The sequence below is a fragment of the Centroberyx affinis genome, unplaced genomic scaffold (assembly GCF_046629955.1).
Source record: "Centroberyx affinis isolate AG114_WGS23_722 - 3 ecotype Tasmania unplaced genomic scaffold, CSIRO-AGI_Caff_v1 ptg008607l_1, whole genome shotgun sequence".
NCBI lineage: Eukaryota > Metazoa > Chordata > Actinopteri > Beryciformes > Berycidae > Centroberyx > Centroberyx affinis.
In genome coordinates this window covers 51,333-72,500 of record NW_027284255.1, presented here as the reverse complement: position 1 = coordinate 72,500, position 21,168 = coordinate 51,333, and the positions used below count along the sequence as shown (strand labels likewise).

The following is a 21,168-nucleotide window of genomic DNA, read 5'->3' as shown; positions in this document are numbered from 1 at the left end:
TTGTTGTTAGCCGCCGGTTAGGTAAGGTTAGCTTGCTCGCTTATGCAACTTGTTTACTCTGCTCTCCTCCTGTGAAGCTGAACTGCTCCTGCCGGGTTTCCTCCTGCAGACCGACACACAGCAGACCGACACACAGCAGACTGACACTCACTGCAGCAGGTCTCTGAAGTCCAGGAAGGAGAAGATGAGCAGCAGCGGGTCTGAAGGAAGATTATCCAGCCGTAACTCCATGGACGCTGCCATTGTTGGCAACACTCTGGGTGCGTTCGTTTTGCTGACCCGCGGGGCCGGAGGGGTTTGACTGGGGCTGAGCCGGGGCGGGTCATACGTTGTAATAAAATATTCTGGAGTTCAGCTGCTGCAAACAAAGAAGACGTAAAGAACTGACAAGGGCAAGATAAACAGACGTTAATAATTAGATTAGATTAGATTACTTTAGATTAGACTAATGATTTTTTAAATTAAAATGGGAAATTGGGTCAATAGGATAAAGCCATGACCAGGAAATCAATAGGACCAGAGCAGATCGAGGGTCACAGCATGACTGTCTATGGATTTATATGTATGCAGGGTGAGATAAGATATGATACGATGAGATATGCAAGTTGTCTAAATTCACATTAAATATATCAGATCTACAGATGTTATAATAATAATAACAGTAATGTCGACAAACAATAGAACAGCAGTTTTCTTCAGTTCTGAAGCGTCTCATCCATCACACCGCACCTTCAGTAAAACTCTGAAAATCGAGCGCACCCAGCTGAAAACCTGCTCCGCCCCTGCTGGAGGTACCGGGATAAAGAACAAACGTCTCTAACCACGCCCCCTTGTGTCTGTCTGTTTGTCAACATGCAACAAGAAACCCTGCAGGCAGGAGAGACACACACACACACACACACACACACACACACACACACACACACACGAACGCACACACACACACACACACACACACACACACACACACACACACACTAACCCAGAGCCATATACATTTTCTCAGCAATATAATTAATAATAAGAGCCACACCAGTCTTTTACTTCAGTCATGGTACTAATATTGTGACAGTGTAGTACTGCAGTAAAATACTCTGGTAGAAGAGTAAAAGTATTAACAGTGTCACTCTGTAACAGCAAAGATCCTCCAAGTTCTACCTGCTGTTGCTAGTACTGCAAACCAGCCAGTAGAGGGAGACAAAGTCTCATATTCAAACACAAACCTCAGAGGAAAGCAGTACTACTACTACTGAAACTACTACTTCTACTACTGGTGTTACTAGTACAGTTACTCAGTTACTGCTTATCATTATTATTATTGTTATTAATTATTAGACCATCTTAAGGGCAAGTGTGTTGTGTTTCAAATACTCTGCTCTGATGAAGCAGGTGAGCCGTATGTGTGTGTGTGTGTGTGTGTGTGTGTGTGTGTGTGTGTGTGTGTGTGTGTGTGTGTGTGTGTGCGTGTTGTGTACATATATTGATTGTGTGGGCAGGTTGTACCTTGTCTCTGTTTGTCTAATTTCAACACTCAAAGCCAGCTGAGAAAACTGAAACATTTGTACAGACACACAGATTTACCATGAGTAGTACTAGTACTAGTAGTAGTAGCATTAGTAGTAGTAGTAGTAGTACTAGTATCAGTGTATGGGAGGTTCCTTCATATCAGCAATCTAAAAAGCATATGGCTTTGATTTTGAAATATGTTGTAGGAAGCATCAGCACATCTCAAAAATCCATTCAGTGTCATTTACATGAACAATGTACAACATACAATTATACTGAACTACATTACCCAGCATGCTTTTAGGTAGTTTGACTGTTCCTTCTCTTGCAAAGGGAACAAGCTCCAGTAGCTGCAGCTTCACAGCCACAGAGACAAAATGTCCTCAGTCTGAGGCTCAACTCAGACTTTAGTGAATCCAGACTGACTCTGAACAGGTGAAAACCTGCTGAGACAGTCTGCTGCTGCTGGAGGATCAGCTGCTTCAGTCTGTTGCAGTTCTGCATCAGTACAAAGTCTTTTCTGGAAGTTTCTATGTCCTAAAATAACAGAAACCTACGAATTGTCTAATAGCGCATGCTGCGTAGAGCGAGAGGTGAATCTCAACTCAATTTGTTGCTTTACTAAGTTGCTGAAGACAGAATACTTTACAGTGGAAAATTGTGTTAGCCACTTAGCCGCTAGTCAACCACAGGAGGCTCCAGCCTACACTTCCGTCTCCCTGTACTTTATGCTGAACTGCCAGAAAAGAACAACTAATGAGAACAAGGCTGACACCGTGAGACAGACAATATGAAAAAGAGTTTGGCTACTGAGGTTTTCAGCTCTGGTACAACCTGGCCAGACTCTGTGCGTGTATGGCTCTGGTACAACCTGGCCAGACTCTGTGCGTGTATGGCTCTGGTACAACCTGGCCAGACTCTGTGCGTGTATGGCTCTGGTACAACCTGGCCAGACTCTGTGCGTGTATGGCTCTGGTGCCGGACTTTAACCAAACCGTGTTCCTTAGTATCTGGAGGTAAATATTTGGTCTGATTTGAGCTGAGCTAGACAGAGGCTGAATCAATAGAAACTCTGACGCACCAAATTTAATCTGCAGCAGTATTCAATATTCTGTAGTCTTTTATTTTGTTATTCTTTTTATTTTCAAGTTCAATTTAATTTGGTTAATATAGCCCATGATCACAGTGTGACCATGACAGCGTGACAGTGAGACAGTGTGACAGAGACAGTAAGACAGAGACAGTGAGACAGAGACAGTGAGACAGAGACAGTGTGACAGAGACAGTGAGACAGAGACAGTGTTACAGTGTGACAGTAAGACAGAGACAGTGTGACAGAGACAGTATGACAGACAGTGTGACAGTGTGACAGACAGTGTGACAGAGACAGTGTAACAGTGTGACAGAGACAGTGTGACAGTGAGACAGAGACAGTGTGACAGTGTGACAGACAGTGTGACAGAGACAGTGAGACAGAGACAGTGTGACAGTGAGACAGAGACAGTGTGACAGAGACAGTGAGACAGAGACAGTGTGACAGAGACAGTGAGACAGAGACAGTGTGACAGAGACAGTGTGACAGACAGTGTGACAGAGACAGTGTGACAGACAGTGTGACAGAGACGGTGTGACAGAGACAGTGAGACAGAGACAGTGTGACAGACAATGTGACAGAGACGGTGTGACAGAGACAGTGTGACAGAGACAGTGTGACAGACAGTGAGACAGAGACAGTGAGACAGAGACAGTGTGACAGAGACAGTGAGACAGAGACAGTGTGACAGAGACAGTGAGACAGAGAAAGTGTGACAGAGACAGTGAGACAGAGACAGTGAGACAGAGACAGTGTGACAGAGAAAGTGTGACAGAGACAGTGAGACAGAGACATTGTGACAGAGACAGTGTTACAGTGTGACAGTAAGACAGAGACAGCGTGACAGAGACAGTGTGACAGGCAGTGTGACAGAGAAAGTGTGACAGAGACAGTGAGACAGAGACAGTGTGACAGAGACAGTGTGACAGAGACAGTGTGACAGAGACAGTGAGACAGAGACAGTGTGACGGAGACAGTGAGACAGAGACAGTGAGACAGAGACAGTATGACAGAGACAGTGTGACAGAGACAGTGTGACAGTGTGACAGTGAGACAGAGACAGTGTGACAGAGACAGTGTGACAGACAGTGTGACAGAGACAGTGTGACAGTGTGACAGTGAGACAGAGACGGTGTGACAGAGACAGTGTGACAGAGACAGTGTGACAGAGACAGTGTGACAGACAGTGTGACAGAGACAGTGTGACAGAGACAGTGAGACAGAGACAGTGTGACAGAGACAGTGTGACAGAGACAGTGAGACAGAGACAGTGAGACAGAGACAGTATGACAGAGACAGTGTGACAGAGACAGTGTGACAGTGTGACAGTGAGACAGAGACGGTGTGACAGAGACAGTGTGACAGAGACAGTGTGACAGACAGTGTGACAGAGACAGTGTGACAGAGACAGTGTGACAGTGTGACAGTAAGACAGAGACAGTGTGACAGAGACAGTGAGACAGAGACAGTGTGACAGAGACAGTGAGACAGAGAAAGTGTGACAGAGAAAGTGTGACAGAGACAGTGAGACAGAGACAGTGTGACAGAGACATTGAGACAGAGACAGTGTGACAGAGACAGTGAGACAGAGACAGTGAGACAGAGACAGTGTGACAGAGACATTGTGACAGAGACAGTGAGACAGAGACAGTGTGACAGTGAAAGTGTGACAGTGTGACAGTAAGACAGAGACAGTGTGACAGAGACAGTGAGACAGAGACAGTGTGACAGAGACAGTGAGACAGAGAAAGTGTGACAGCGAAAGTGTGACAGAGACAGTGAGACAGAGACAGTGTGACAGAGACATTGAGACAGAGACAGTGTGACAGAGACAGTGAGACAGAGACAGTGAGACAGAGACAGTGTGACAGAGACATTGTGACAGAGACAGTGAGACAGAGACAGTGTGACAGAGACAGTGAGACAGAGAAAGTGTGACAGAGAAAGTGTGACAGAGACAGTGAGACAGAGACAGTGTGACAGAGACATTGAGACAGAGACAGTGTGACAGAGACAGTGAGACAGAGACAGTGAGACAGAGACAGTGTGACAGAGACATTGTGACAGAGACAGTGAGACAGAGACAGTGTGACAGTGAAAGTGTGACAGAGACAGTGAGACAGAGACAGTGTTACAGTGTGACAGTAAGACAGAGACAGCGTGACAGAGACAGTGTGACAGACAGTGTGACAGAGAAAGTGTGACAGAGACAGTGTGACAGAGACAGTGAGACAGAGACATTGAGACAGAGACAGTGTGACAGAGACAGTGAGACAGAGACAGTGAGACAGAGACAGTGTGACAGAGACATTGTGACAGAGACAGTGAGACAGAGACAGTGTGACAGTGAAAGTGTGACAGTGTGACAGTAAGACAGAGACAGTGTGACAGAGACAGTGAGACAGAGACAGTGTGACAGAGACAGTGAGACAGAGAAAGTGTGACAGAGAAAGTGTGACAGAGACAGTGAGACAGAGACAGTGTGACAGAGACATTGAGACAGAGACAGTGTGACAGAGACAGTGAGACAGAGACAGTGAGACAGAGACAGTGTGACAGAGACATTGTGACAGAGACAGTGAGACAGAGACAGTGTGACAGTGAAAGTGTGACAGAGACAGTGAGACAGAGACAGTGTTACAGAGACAGTGTGACAGTGTGACAGTGAGACAGAGACAGTGTGACAGAGACAGTGTGACAGACAGTGTGACAGAGACGGTGTGACAAAGACAGTGTGACAGACACGGTGTGACAGAGACGGTGTGACAGAGACAGTGTGACAGACACGGTGTGACAGAGACGGTGTGACAGAGACAGTGTGACAGAGACAGTGTGACAGAGACAGTGAGACAGAGACAGTGTGACAGAGACAGTGTGACAGTGTGACAGTAAGACAGAGACAGTGTGACAGAGACAGTGTGACAAAGACAGTGTGACAGAGACAGTGTGACAGAGACAGTGTGACAGAGACAGTGTGACAGACACGGTGTGACAGAGACGGTGTGACAGAGACAGTGTGACAGACAGTGTGACAGAGACAGTGTGACAGAGACAGTGAGACAGAGACAGTGTGACAGTGTGACAGTAAGACAGAGACAGTGTGACAGAGACAGTGTGACAAAGACAGTGTGACAGAGACAGTGTGACAGAGACAGTGAGACAGAGAAAGTGTGACAGAGAAAGTGTGACAGAGACAGTGAGACAGAGACAGTGTGACAGAGACATTGAGACAGAGACAGTGAGACAGAGAAAGTGTGACAGAGACAGTGAGACAGAGACAGTGAGACAGAGACAGTGTGACAGAGACAGTGAGACAGAGACAGTGTGACAGTGAAAGTGTGACAGAGACAGTGAGACAGAGACAGTGTTACAGTGTGACAGTAAGACAGAGACAGCGTGACAGAGACAGTGTGACAGACAGTGTGACAGAGAAAGTGTGACAGAGACAGTGTGACAGAGACAGTGAGACAGAGACAGTGAGACAGAGAAAGTGTGACAGAGAAAGTGTGACAGAGACAGTGAGACAGAGACAGTGTGACAGAGACATTGAGACAGAGACAGTGAGACAGAGAAAGTGTGACAGAGACAGTGAGACAGAGACAGTGAGACAGAGACAGTGTGACAGAGACATTGTGACAGAGACAGTGAGACAGAGACAGTGTGACAGTGAAAGTGTGACAGAGACAGTGAGACAGAGACAGTGTTACAGTGTGACAGTAAGACAGAGACAGCGTGACAGAGACAGTGTGACAGACAGTGTGACAGAGAAAGTGTGACAGAGACAGCGTGACAGAGACAGTGAGACAGAGACAGTGTGACAGTGAAAGTGTGACAGAGACAGTGAGACAGAGACAGTGTGACAGAGACATTGTGACAGAGACAGTGTTACAGTGTGACAGTAAGACAGAGACAGTGTGACAGAGACAGTATGACAGACAGTGTGACAGACAGTGTGACAGTGTGACAGAGACAGTGTGACAGTGAGACAGAGACAGTGTGACAGACAGTGTGACAGACAGTGTGACAGAGACAGTGAGACAGAGACAGTGTGACAGTGAGACAGAGACAGTGTGACAGAGACAGTGAGACAGAGACAGTGTGACAGAGACAGTGAGACAGAGACAGTGTGACAGAGACAGTGTGACAGACAGTGTGACAGAGACGGTGTGACAGAGACAGTGTGACAGAGACGGTGTGACAGAGACAGTGAGACAGAGACAGTGTGACAGAGACAGTGTGACGGAGACAGTGTGACAGAGACAGTGTGACAGAGACAGTGTGACAGTGTGACAGTGAGACAGAGACAGTGTGACAGAGACAGTGTGACAGACAATGTGACAGTGTGACAGTGAGACAGAGACAGTGTGACAGAGACAGTGTGACAGACAATGTGACAGAGACGTGTGACAGAGACAGTGTGACAGACACGGTGTGACAGAGACGGTGTGACAGAGACAGTGTGACAGACAGTGAGACAGAGACAGTGAGACAGAGACAGTGTGACAGAGACAGTGAGACAGAGACAGTGTGACAGAGACAGTGAGACAGAGAAAGTGTGACAGAGACAGTGAGACAGAGACAGTGTGACAGAGACAGTGAGACAGAGACAGTGAGACAGAGACAGTGTGACAGAGACAGTGAGACAGAGACAGTGAGACAGAGAAAGTGTGACAGAGACAGTGTGACAGAGACAGTGTGACAGAGACAGTGAGACAGAGACAGTGAGACAGAGACAGTGTGACAGAGAAAGTGTGACAGAGACAGTGTGACAGAGACAGTGAGACAGAGACAGTGTGACAGAGAAAGTGTGACAGAGACAGTGTGACAGAGACATTGTGACAGAGACAGTGAGACAGAGACAGCGTGACAGAGACAGTGTGACAGAGACAGTGAGACAGAGACAGTGTTACAGTGTGACAGTAAGACAGAGACAGTGTGACAGAGACAGTGTGACAGACAGTGTGACAGTGTGACAGACAGTGAGACAGAGACAGTGTGACAGAGACATTGTGACAGAGACAGTGTTACAGTGTGACAGTAAGACAGAGACAGTGTGACAGAGACAGTGTGACAGAGAAAGTGAGACAGAGACAGTGAGACAGAGACAGCGTGACAGAGACAGTGTGACAGAGACAGTGAGACAGAGACAGTGTTACAGTGTGACAGTAAGACAGAGACAGTGTGACAGAGACAGTGTGACAGACAGTGTGACAGTGTGACAGACAGTGTGACAGAGACAGTGTAACAGTGTGACAGAGACAGTGTGACAGTGAGACAGAGACAGTGTAACAGTGTGACAGAGACAGTGTGACAGTGAGACAGAGACAGTGTGACAGACAGTGTGACAGAGACAGTGAGACAGAGACAGAGACAAAAAAATAAAATGACAATGAGATAAGAAAGTAAATGACTGTAACAATACACTGTACGTATGTAGTCCACACAGTATGTTGTATGTACTGCATACATTATCTGTACTCTTTACAGTATATGTACTCCACCAGTGCAGTCCAGTCAGGAGTCTGTCTGTCTCTGTGTTGTCCTGGCTGGAGCTTGCTGGGTCAAGGTAAACATATTGGGGATTCACTTTAAACATGTCAGACGATTCAGTCTGACTCACTCATACTTTGACCTGTTTGTCAATATTACCCTGGACAGAGAGAGAGAGAGAGAGAGAGAGAGAGAGAAAGAGAGAGAGAGAGAGAGAGAGAGAGAGAGAGAGAGAGAGAGATGGTAGGGGACAGATAGAGGACAGAGAGACAGACAGCACAGGGAGTCTACTGGTTCTGAGGTTTTGAGGTTCTGGTTGGAGGTTTGGATCATGGTGGAACCAACATCTAAACCAGCTGCTGTTCTACTGCTGTTCCTACTGCAGACCTGCCTGGCTAACCATGGTAAGGAACATTATCATTTTTATTATTAATAGTACTAAAAGCAGTAATAGCAGTAGCAGTAGCAGTAGTAGTAGTAATAATAGTAATGATAATTTATTTATATAGCACTTTTCTAAGTAATTGTTACAATGTGCTTTCCAAAAATAAAATAAATAACTACAAAAGCAGAGTACAAAGAACAGGAAACCAGAGTAGATAAAAAGGAAACCAGACATGGGAATAAAGACAAAATAAAATACAATGACATAGAAACAGACAGACAGGGTTACGAACAGGGATAAAATAGGACATAAAAGAACATTATAAAAAGGCTTTTATGTACAAGTGTACTTCGAGAAGTGCTTTAAAAGATGAAACTGATCTGGCCAGCCGGAGTTCCTCCAGCAGGACGATCCAAAGCTTTGAGCTCTAACAGCAAAGGCTTGGTCACCTTTAGTTCCCAGCCGAGTCCTGGAACAACCAGCAGGCCTCCGGTTCATAAGGGGTTAAAAGGTCTGATATGTAGCTGGGGTCCAGACCTCGCTCTGCCTTAGAAGTTATCAGTAAAATCTTAAAATCAATCGTAAAACTAATGGGCAGCCAGTGAAGAGCTGCTACAATTCATGGAATGGATCACGGAATGTTTGTACTGTGTGACCTGTGACCTCTGACCTCGTACAGGAACATATAAGGGGGTAATTCTATTTCCTCTGCGTCACCTTGATGAAGGCCATGCAGCCGAAAATGTTTGGTGGAGTCAGTAAACCACAAAACTAAAAGAAATGATTAGAGTGTGCAACTTTAATTTTGTATGTACGAGTGTCATCTGCATAGTAGCGAAAGAGAATATTATGTTTGTGGTTGATTTCCCTAAGCGGAAGCATGTAATGGAGAAAAATAGAGTCTAAAATTGACCCTTGTGGAACACCATAAAAAACCAAATGGAACCGGGAACCAAAGTGGTTTTTCAGTGGCTGTTTCATCTGAGAAATCAAGTGGCATTATGCTAATTCCTACTGCAGTGGCAGAATAAGGAGAACATTTTAATTCATTTATTACAAACAAAAATGGGTGACAGATAAATGTTAATCAAAGAGTGAAAATGTAAACATAAGCAAACACTAACATAATGTATCACTGTCATTGGACATGGACCTGTCTGCCTGCCTGTCTGCCTGTCTGCCTGCCTGTGTACCTGTCTGTCTGTTTACCTGTTTGTCTGTCTGTAGTTTTCCTTGACAGCCAGTCGGCCTCACAGGTTTTGGTGCGAAACCGACGAGCAAATCAGCTGTTTGAGGAGGTGAAAGCAGGTAGGTATTGATTGAAAGGTTGATTCATTTATTGATCTATTGATCGATTGATTGATTGAACAACATTGTCACTGCCAAGGAAATCACATTTAATGTTTGTCACCTTTTGACACTTCTTGACATGTGTTGTTGTTGACATGTTGTTATGTGTTGTTGTTGACATGTTGGTGTGTGTTGTTGTTAACATGTTGGTGTGTTTTGTTGTTGACATGTTGGTGTGTTTTGTTGTTGACATGTTGGTGTGTGTTGTTGTTAACATGTTGTTATGTGTTGTTGTTGACATGTTGGTGTGTGTTGTTGTTAACATGTTGTTATGTGTTGTTGTTGACATGGTGTGTGTGTTGTTGTTGACATGTTGTTATGTGTTGTTGTTGACATGTTGGTGTGTGTTGTTGTTGACATGTTGTTATGTGTTGTTGTTGACATGTTGGTGTGTTGTTGTTGACATGTTGGTGTGTGTTGTTGTTAACATGTTGTTATGTGTTGTTGTTGACATGTTGGTGTGTGTTGTTGTTGACATGTTGTTATGTGTTGTTGTTGACATGTTGGTGTGTGTTGTTGTTGTTGACATTTGGTGTGTGTTGTTGACATGTTGGTGTGTGTTGTTGTTGACATGTTGGTGTGTGTTGTTGTCTTTGACATGTTGGTGTGTGTTGTTGTCGTTGACATTTCGTGTGTGTTGTTGTTGACATGTTGGTGTGTGTTGTTGTCGTTGACATGTTGGTGTGTGTTGTTGTCTTTGACATGTTGGTGTGTGTTGTTGTCGTTGACATTTGGTGTGTGTTGTTGACATGATGGTGTGTGTTGTTGTCTTTGACATGTTGGTGTGTGTTGTTGTCGTTGACATTTGGTGTGTGTTGTTGACATGTTGGTGTGTGTTGTTGTTGACATGTTGGTGTGTGTTGTTGTCTTTGACATGTTGGTGTGTGTTGTTGTCGTTGACATGTTGGTGTGTGTTGTTGTTGACATGTTGGTGTGTGTTGTTGTCGTTGACATGTTGGTGTGTGTTGTTGTTGACATGTTGGTGTGTGTTGTTGTCGTTGACATGTTGGTGTGTGTTGTTGTCTTTGACATGTTGGTGTGTGTTGTTGTCGTTGACATTTGGTGTGTGTTGTTGACATGATGGTGTGTGTTGTTGTCTTTGACATGTTGGTGTGTGTTGTTGTTGACATTTGGTGTGTGTTGTTGTTGACATGTTGGTGTGTGTTGTTGTCTTTGACATGTTGGTGTGTGTTGTTGTTGTTGACATGTTGGTGTGTGTTGTTGTCTTTGACATGTTGGTGTGTGTTGTTGTTGTTGACATGTTGGTGTGTGTTGTTGTTGACATCTTGGTGTGTGTTGTTGTTGTTGACATCTTGGTGTGTGTTGTTGTTGTTGACATGTTGGTGTGTGTTGTTGTTGTTGACATCTTGGTGTTTGTTGTTGTTGTTGACATGTTGGTGTGTGTTGTTGTTGACATGTTGGTGTGTGTTGTTGTTGACATCTTGGTGTGTGTTGTTGTTGACATCTTGGTGTGTGTTGTTGTTGTTGACATGTTGTTGTGTATTTCACTGTGCTCTCCCCTCACAGGGAACCTGGAGAGAGAGTGTGTTGAGGAGATCTGTGACCATGAAGAAGCCAGAGAAGTGTTCGAACAGACGGACAAAACAGTACGACTACTCTGCTCTGTTCTACTTTATTCCATTACTATCTACTCTATTCTACTGCCTAAGAAACATCAAATCTGCAGCAGGAGTCGTAATAGTAGTAGTAGTAGCAGTAGTAGTAGTAGTAAAAGTAGTACCAGTAGTAGTTAATAGTAGTACCAGTGGTTTAAAATCTAACCAGAAAACTCTGTTCCTTCCAGGAAACCTTCTGGACAAATTACCTGGGTAAGTACTGCTGGTTAACCAGTCAGTCAGTCAGTGTCTCTCTGTCAGTCAGTCAGTCAGTCAGTCAGTCAGTGAGTCAGTTATTTACTTTGTTAATTACTCAGGTGCCTCTCATGTTTACGTCAGCAGCTCCTCATACACTGTAATTTTATTTAAATGCTTTTAAAGTCCAGTCCAGGGTTATTTCATTGATTACTGTTAAATACTGTCATCTGTCTGGTTTAGTTTGTCTACTTTGGTTAGTGTATTTCACATTCAGTGTATTTCACAAGCAGCAGTAAACATGAACAAAGTCCACAATAGTCTACAAATATACAATTACACTGTCTGTCTGCTGCCTGTCTGTCTATTTACCTGTCTGTCTGCCTGTCTGACTGTTTACCTGTCTGTCTGCCTGTCTGTCTGTTTACCTGTCTGTCTGCCTGTCTGTCTCTCCAGCCTGTGATGGCACTAAGTTGCTGAGAACACAAGACAACATCAACATGGTCAGAGAGTGTATAGAAGGTAAAGAAACAGACACCGCTATTCTATTCTATTCTATTCTATTCTATTCTATTTTATTCTAGTAAATGATTATAATAAATAGCTATTTGTATAGACATTAAAAGAATATGAAAATATACATTAGAATGGTAGAATATATAAAAGTAGAATATCATCAGTCTGCACTGGTGTGCTTTAATACATTGTGTTTCTGGTGTGTGTGTGTGTGTGTGTGTGTGTGTGTGTGTGTGTGTGTGTGTGTGTGTGTGTGTGTGTGTGCAGGTCATTGTGTAGCTGGTAACGGTCTGAACTATGCAGGAAACGTCAACATCACAAAATCAGGGAAAGAGTGTCAGTTCTGGAAAAGCAACTTCCCACATCCCATAATAAGGTAACTAACTAGCTAGCTAGCTGGTTTACTGACAAAATGATGAACTGCAGCTTCCCACAACATGAGGAACTAATTAAATAACTGAGTAACTAATTAAGTAACTAACTGACTGACTGACTGACTGACTAGCAGACAGAGCCACTCATACAATACAATACTTTATTGTCCCTCAAATGGAAATGTGTTTTCACAGCTTTGCAGGCCTGACATAAATACACAGATACATAACTACATAAATACATAAATACATAAATACATGAATACACAGATACATAAGTACATAAATACATAAATACATATATATATATATATACATATAACACACATAACATTCAGCGGTTCAGAGCCTTGATAGCAGAGGGGACAAAGCTCTTCTTAAAACATCTGTTTCCAGGTCAGAGACCTGAACCTGAGACGTGATGAGCAGTGATATAAACTAATTACTAATGACTGACTGACTACAGCTTCCCACATCCCATAATACTAAGGTATGGCTAAGTAAACAACAACAACAACAAATCTACCTCTCTCTCTACCTGTCTGTATGTCTGTCTCTTCGCCTGTCTGTCTGTCTGTCTGTCTGTCTGTCTCTCCACCTGTCTGTCTGTCTCTCCACCTGTCTGTCTGTCTGTCTGTCTGTCTCTCCACCTGTCTGTCTGTCTCTCCACCTGTCTGTCTGTCTCTCCACCTGTCTGTCTGTCTCTCCACCTGTCTGTCTGTAGGGAGTATAATGCGTCGGAGCCAGACAGCGTTCTGCAGGAGAACTTCTGTAGGAACCCGTCCGGTGGACCAGACGGACCCTGGTGCTTCACCAGAGACCCGACGGTGCAGAAGGAGAGCTGCAGGGTTCCCAAGTGTGGTGAGTACTTACTAATACTGCGAATACTACTGCAAATATTAGTACTACTACTACTACTACTGCTAACATTCCCTACTGGTCAGAAAGAGACCTGCAGGGTGCCGAGATGAGGCACTAACTCTGTCTGTCTCTCTCTCTCCCTCTGTCTCTCTCTCTGTGTCTCTCTCTCTCTCTGTCTCTCCCTCTCTCTCTGTCTCTCTCTCTTTCTCTCTGTCTCTCTCTCTCTCTCTGTGTCTCTCTCTCTCTGTGTCTCTCTCTCTCTCTCTGTCTCTCCCTCTCTCTCTGTGTCTCTCTCTCTCTGTGTCTCTCTCTCTCTCTGTCTCTCCCTCTCTCTCTGTGTCTCTCTCTCTCTCTCTCCCTCTGTCTCTCTCTCTCTCTGTGTCTCTCTCTCTCTCTGTCTCTCCCTCTCTCTCTGTCTCTCTCTCTTTCTCTCTGTCTCTCTCTCTCTCTCTGTGTCTCTCTCTCTCTGTGTCTCTCTCTCTCTCTCTGTCTCTCCCTCTCTCTCTGTGTCTCTCTCTCTCTGTGTCTCTCTCTCTCTCTGTCTCTCCCTCTCTCTCTGTGTCTCTCTCTCTCCCTCTCCCTCTCCCTCTCTCTCTGTGTCTCTCTTTCTCTGTCTCTCTCTCTTTGTCTCTCCCTCTCTCTCTGTCTCTCCCTCTCTCTGTGTCTCTCTCTCTTTGTCTCTCCCTCTGTCTCTCTCTCTCTCTCTCTCTGTCTCTCCCTCTCTCTGTCTCTCCCTCTCTCTCTGTGTCTCTCTCTCTTTTGTCTCTCTCTCTCTCTCTCTGTCTCTCCCTCTCTCTCTGTGTCTCTCTCTCTGTGTCCCTCTCCCTCTCTCTCTCTGTGTCTCTCTCTCTCTCTCTCTCTGTGTCTCTCTCTCTTTGTCTCTCTCTCTCCAGGTGAGGTCTTTGTCCCGCCCACTTTGGCCCCTAGGGCAGTCAGAACCGGTGCGTGTTTAACCAATCACGGCGTAGACTACAGCGGCGACCTGTCCGTCACCCTGGGAGGCCACACCTGTTTGGCCTGGTCGTCGCCGCGGGCGACGGCCCTCAGCCGGGGGAAGGAGTTCATCCCGGAGGTCAAGCTGCCGGGCAACAAGTGTCGTAACCCTGACGACGACGACGAGGGGCCGTGGTGCTACGTGGAAGTTTCCGGAAACGTGACCATCGACTACTGCGACCTGCAGCTGTGTGGTGAGTACTACTGCTGTACTGCAGTATAGTACTCTGGTATTTGTGTTAGTACTGTGTGGTGAGTACTACTGCTGTACTGCAGTATAGTACTCTGGTATTTGTGTTAGTACTGTGTGGTGAGTACTACTGCTGTACTGCAGTATAGTACTCTGGTATTTGTGTTAGTACTGTGTGGTGAGTACTACTGCTGTACTGCAGTATAGTACTCTGGTATTTGTGTTAGTACTGTGTGGTGAGTACTACTGCTGTACTGCAGTATAGTACTCTGGTATTTGTGTTAGTACTGTGTGGTGAGTACTACTGCTGTACTGCAGTATAGTACTCTGGTATTTGTGTTAGTACTGTGTGGTGAGTACTACTATTATTCTACAAGTAGTGGTACTACTGTAGAATAGTACTCTGCTAATTAGCAGAGTGTTAGTACTGTGTGGTGAGCACTACTACTGTACTACGAGTTGTAGTACCACTGCAGAATAGTACCCTGGTAATAGTAATGCTGATAGAATACTGATAGAATAGTACTCTGGTAAAAGTAGAAATTGTTATAGAATAGTACTCTGGTAATTACTACAGTGGTAGTACTGTGTTGTGTTAGTGGTAGTACTGTGTTGTGTTAGGGTTAGTACAAGTACAAGTACAAGTAGTGCTACTTCAGAACAGTATACTCAGTATAAAATGGTACTCTGGTAAACAAATACTTTGTATTCTATATTGTACTCATTGTATGTATTTTATAGGTACCTGAATATATATTTGTGTATGTCTATCTGTACATCTACCTGTCTGCCTGCCTGTCTGTCTGTCTCTCCTCTCCCTGCCTGTCTGTCTGTCTGTCTTTCCTCTCCCTGCCTGTCTGTCTGTCTGTCTCTCCTCTCCCTGCCTGTCTGTCTGTCTGTCTCTCCTCTCCCTGCCTGCCTGTCTGTCTCTCCTCTCCCTGCCTGTCTGCCTGTCTGTCTCTCCTCTCCCTGCCTGTCTGTCTGTCTGTCTCTCCTCTCCCTGCCTGCCTGTCTGTCTCTCCTCTCCCTGTCTGCCTGTCTGTCTCTCCCCTGCCTGTCTGTCTCTCCTCTGCCTGCCTGTCTGTCTGTCTCTCCCCTGCCTGTCTGTCTGTCTCTCCTCTGCCTGTCTGTCTGTCTGTCTCTCCCCTGCCTGTCTGTCTGTCTCTCCTCTGCCTGCCTGTCTGTCTGTCTCTCCCCTGCCTGTCTGTCTGTCTCTCCCCTGCCTGTCTGTCTGTCTCTCCTCTGCCTGCCTGTCTGTCTGTCTCTCCTCTGCCTGCCTGTCTGTCTGTCTCTCCCCTGCCTGTCTGTCTGTCTCTCCCCTGCCTGTCTGTCTGTCTCTCCTCTGCCTGCCTGTCCGTCTGTCTCTCCCCTGCCTGTCTGTCTGTCTCTCCCCTGCCTGTCTGTCTGTCTCTCCTCTGCCTGTCTGTCTGTCTGTCTCTTCCCTGCCTGTCTGTCTGTCTCTCCCCTGCCTGTCTGTCTGTCTCTCCTCTGCCTGTCTGTCTGTCTGTCTCTCCCCTGCCTGTCTGTCTGTCAGATGATCCGTTAGACAGGTTGTCGACAGACTCGGGGGGCAGAGAGCGATCCGTTCTGCCTTCTGCCAGGAAAACCTTCTTCTCCCCCCGCAGCTTCGGACAGGGAGAGCAGGGTAAGCCCCGCCCCCGCCGCTACACGGCCTCTCATTGGTCCGTCGCTACACGCGTCATTTAACCCCGCCCCGCCGCGATCGGCCGACCGACCGACTAACTGAGCGGTTGTGTTGCAGCGTGTGGAGAGCGGCCGCTGTTTGAGAAGCTGGGGAAGCAGGACGCCAAGGAGAAGGAGCTGCTGGACTCCTACAGAGGAAGTCGCATCGTCGGGGGCGACGACGCCGAGGAGGCCTCAGCGCCATGGTAACCACACCGTAAACAACACACAGTCGCCATGGTAACCACACTGTATACAATACACAGTGACCGGGAAATATACTGTATGTTATATATATATGTTATATTCCAGGCAGATGATGTAGAGCTGCTGTGTGTGTGTGTGTGTGTGTGTGTATGTTTGTGTGTGTGTGTGTGTGTGTGTGTGTGTGTGTATGTTTGTGTGTGTGTGTGTGTGTGTGTGTGTGTGTGTGTGTGTGTGTGTGTGTATGTTTGTGTGTGTGTGTGTGTGTGTGTGTGTGTGTGTGTGTGTGTTGCACTACCAGTCAAAAGTTTGGACACACCACATTTTTCTTTATTTTTACTATTTTCCACATTTTAGAATAATATTACAGACATCAAAATGTGAAATAACACAAATGGAATTATGCAGCAACCAAAAAAGTGTGAAACAAATCCAAACTATCTTATATTTTAGATTCTTTGCCTTGATGGAAAGACAAAGGCTTTGGAAAGAAATTCATACAGAGGATCAACTTCACTGTTTCTATTTGACTAAGAAACTCATTTGAAGACTTTCAGCAGAAGACTGAAGATCAGAATGAAACAGAACATCCAGACTGTTGAGAGTGTTGTAGTATATACATGTTGTATATACTGTATGGTATGTATGGTATCTACAGTATATTATATTTCCAGGCAGGTGATGCTGTACAAGCGCTCCCCCCAGGAGCTGCTGTGTGGAGCCAGTCTGATCTCAGATCAGTGGATCCTGACTGCAGCTCACTGTATCCTCTATCCTCCATGGAACAAGAACTTCACCTCCAACGACATCCTGGTCCGACTGGGAAAATACAACCGAGCTAAGTGAGACAGCTGTCTGTCTGTCTGTCTGTCTGTCTGTCTGTCTGCCTGTCTGTCTGTCTGTCTGTCTGCCTGCCTGTCTGTCTGTCTGTCTGTCTGTCTGTCTGTCTCTCCTTTGTCTGTCTCTCTGCCTGTCTGCCTGCCTGTCTGTCTGTCTGCCTGTCTGTCTGCCTGTCTGTCTCTCTGCCTGTCTGTCTGTCTGTCTGTCTGTCTGTCTGCCTGCCTGTCTGTCTGTCTGTCTGCCTGCCTGTCTGTCTGCCTGTCTGTCTGTCTGTCTGCCTGCCTGTCTGTCTGCCTGTCTGTCTGCCTGTCTGTCTCTCTGCCTGTCTGTCTGCCTGCCTGTCTGCCTGTCTGCCTGTCTGTCTGCCTGTCTGTCTGCCTGCCTGTCTGTCTGCCTGTCTGTCTGTCTGCCTGTCTGCCTGTCTGTCTGCCTGTCTGCCTGTCTGCCTGTCTGTCTGCCTGCCTGTCTGTCTGCCTGTCTGTCTGCCTGTCTGTCTGCCTGTCTGTCTGTCTGATGTAATGAGGTTTTATTTTCCAGATTTGAACGCGGCACAGAGAAGATTGTGGCGATCGATGACATCATCGTCCATCCAAAGTACAATTGGAAGGAAAACCTGAACCGTGACATCGCTCTGCTGCACATGAGACGACCAATCACATTCACCGACCAGATCCACCCCATCTGCCTGCCGTCCAAGAAGGTCGCCAAGAGGTAAGACACACACACACACACACACACACACACACACACACACACAGATCCAGTGTGCTAGAAACTGTAATACTCAGACGGTAAACACAACAGAAAATACTGATTCACTCAGCTTTCAGATGGGGGAGGGGCCGGTGAGTTGACTGACAGCTGTTTCGTCCAATAGGCTGATGCTGGAAGGCTTTAAGGGCCGTGTGACTGGCTGGGGGAATCTGAAGGAAACGTGGAACCCGTCAACTAGAAATTTACCCACAGTCCTCCAGCAGATCCATCTACCAATCGTAGAGCAGGACATCTGCCGCGCCTCCACATCGATCAGGATCACAGACAACATGTTCTGTGCTGGTAAAGTTAATAGTAGCAGTAGCAGTATTATTATTATTATTATTATTATTATTAGCAGTAGTAGTAGCAGTAGTAGTAATAGTACTACTAGTACTATTAGTAGTATTATTAGTAGTAGTACGCGGTGCAGACTGGCTGTGTGTGTATTGCAGGTTATAAACCGGATGATAGCCAGCGGGGCGACGCCTGTGAAGGAGACAGCGGCGGACCGTTTGTGATGAAGGTGAGAATCATCTTCCTCCTGTCAGTAAGACTGCCTCTGATTGGTTCATTCTGCTGTAGGAGCCAGATGGGCGGGGTTTACCACACAGCACAGGACCATGAGAGATGAGTGAGATGAGCCAATCACAGTCAATCGACTTTTTTTTTTTATATAATACTTCCGGTTTGGGTGTTTAGCCTTCAAAATAAAAGCGCAAGATTTTAAACATGTAGAAATACTGTTTCAAACCAATTACTTTGTATTTAATTGTCAAATTTAATAAATGAGCACCCATATTAATGTTTGATGTCATAATAATAATGAAAAATGCCAAAGAGATGGTTACTCGTATCTCATAGTTACGAGATAAGGATCTTGTAATTACAAGATAAAGATCTCATAAATACAAGATCGTTTTCTCATAATTATGACTTAGTATGTCGTAATTATGAACCATCTCCGATTTCTTTTTCTTTGGTGAATGCAATACGCTTCTGTAGTGATGAGTCTAGGGCCATAATCCCTCTATGGGATTATATCTTTTAGACAGCAGTTACCATGGCGATGCACACTGTTCAAAAAGTTTTTATGTTTTCTGGTTTACATGCATATAAATAAACAACATCGCTAACTAGCCCCCTGGTTACCACAAGAATTACCATAGCAACCAATAAAGATCACTAACTAGTTTATTATTATTATTAAATATTCTCATCATGTGTGCAGAACCCAGAGGATAACCACTGGTATCGTTAATTATTGTATTATTATTATCTATCCAGAACCCAGAGGATAATCACAATATTATTATTAATTATTATTAATAAGAATTATGAATTTTATTGCCCATCAGAACCCGGAGGATGGCCGCTGGTATCAGATCGGCATCGTGTCGTGGGGCGAAGGCTGCGACCGAGACGGAAAGTTCGGCTTCTACACCCATCTGTTCCGCATGAGGAGGTGGATGAGGAAGATTATCGATCACACAGGAGGAGACGACGACTAACACACACACACACACACACACACACACACACACACACCACACACACACACATCATGTTCTGTTTTCCCTGTCAAGCCAGATGATGGTAATAAAGTTTGACAGTTCAAATCTCCAGATATCGGTCTTGATGTGTGTTGTGGTGAAACTGGTTGTGAGCTCCTTCAGGGTAAAACATGATTCAACATCAGAGAACATCTGTGGTCTGTTTCCACAAGCTGAGGCAGGAGCCAGTCACACAGTTAAAGGATCAGTTCACTGATTTAGTTCCTTTATATCAGTGGTTCTCAATGTGGGGTCCGGGGACCACCAGGGGTCCTTGAGGGGGTTCCATGGGGTCCCCAGCAAATTGATCTATTGTTAAACTTCAGCATTATTTCATTTACAAGAAGTGAATACAATTAGAGAATGTAGAAGAATTACTTTTATGATTATAGTTTCTCTGTTATCTCTCTGCCTGCAATACAGACAGTCATGGAGTTCTGGACAAAATCAAATCTGACAATAAAAATATTCTCAGATTTGGGTCCAAGAGACAAAATCTCATCAATGGGGGTCTGTGGTGCTAATGTGGACTAAACTAGGGGTCCTTGATATGAAAAAGGTTGAGAATCACTGCTCTATATAACTCCTCTCTTCCTCCTGTAGCTGTTGGACCCACAGACAGTATTGTCTGTAGCTGTTGGGCCCACAGACAGTATTGTCTGTAGCTGTTGGGCCCACAGACAGTATTGTCTGTAGCTCTTGGACCCACAGACAGTATTGTCTGTAGCTCTTGGACCCACAGACAGTATTGTCTGTAGCTCTTGGGCCCACAGACAGTATTGTCTGTAGCTGTTGGGCCCACAGACAGTATTGTCTGTAGCTCTTGGGCCCACAGACAGTATTGTCTGTAGCCGTTGGGCCCACAGACAGTACTGTCTGTAGCCGTTGGGCCCACAGACAGTATTGCCTCCAGTCAGCTGTCAGTTGAAGCTCTGCTGCCTCTTGCTGCAACAAAGAGTCCAAACTGTTTGTCAGAATATTCCAGAAAAGCCGAGAAATTCACCTGGAAAAAACCCCAAAAAACTGTAAAGAATCAGTCAGATAAAGTTTCCTGCTCCTCATGTGGAAACTCGGTTTGGTCGCGTTGGTTTTTAGTTCTTACTACAGTACATTAATTTAGCTGACAGTGTTACCCAGAATGCCCTGCAGCGAGTCAGCAGGTAGAGGGTTCAGCTGCAGGATGAACAGACACTGGTGACGGGACTCGAACCAGGAAGCTGCAGGACGCTCCCCCATACGTACCGCAAGTGGCCACTTGCACAGCAGGGGGGCGGGGTCACAGCGGGGGGGGGGGGGGGGGGGGTCACAGCAGGGGGGCGGGGTCACAGCAGGGGGGCGGGGTCAGAGGGGAAGCAGAATACTTGAAACAGAATGCACTTCCCCTTAACAGCGTTGCAGCATTCTCCTAAACTGCTGGGGGGAAAAAAACAACCGAAAAAAAACCCAATGTAAAATGGCTCCATACAGTTTGTCCGGCGTAATCCAAGCTATTGATCTCTGTGGAAACTGTCCTAAGTGCGCAACAGTTTCAGAGTGAACGGTAACCATAGCAACTCACTCTCCCAC

The 21,168-nt window shown here is 45.6% G+C and overlaps 2 protein-coding genes across 2 annotated transcripts in view; one reads left to right on the top strand and one right to left on the bottom strand.

Moving 5' to 3' along the window:
* fbxo3 (F-box protein 3) overlaps window positions 1–254 on the bottom strand; it is a 6,674-nt gene extending 6,420 nt beyond the window's left edge. The window contains exon 1 of the mRNA XM_071514386.1: window positions 152–254. Within this exon, the coding sequence (XP_071370487.1) occupies window positions 152–243 (92 nt within the window). The 5' untranslated portion in view covers window positions 244–254. The remainder of the gene's footprint in view (window positions 1–151) is intronic.
* An 8,166-nt stretch (window positions 255–8,420) lies between these two features.
* On the top strand, window positions 8,421–19,560 carry f2 (coagulation factor II (thrombin)). The gene is made up of 15 exons (XM_071514385.1): window positions 8,421–8,493; window positions 9,702–9,782; window positions 11,352–11,431; window positions 11,629–11,653; window positions 12,092–12,157; window positions 12,419–12,527; window positions 13,250–13,386; window positions 14,280–14,573; window positions 16,104–16,214; window positions 16,332–16,458; window positions 17,131–17,298; window positions 17,834–18,007; window positions 18,174–18,352; window positions 18,505–18,575; window positions 19,408–19,560. Exons 1-15 carry the CDS (start codon window positions 8,421–8,423, stop codon window positions 19,558–19,560), a joined length of 1,848 nt encoding a protein of 615 aa, XP_071370486.1.
* The last annotated feature ends 1,608 nt before the right edge of the window (window positions 19,561–21,168 follow it).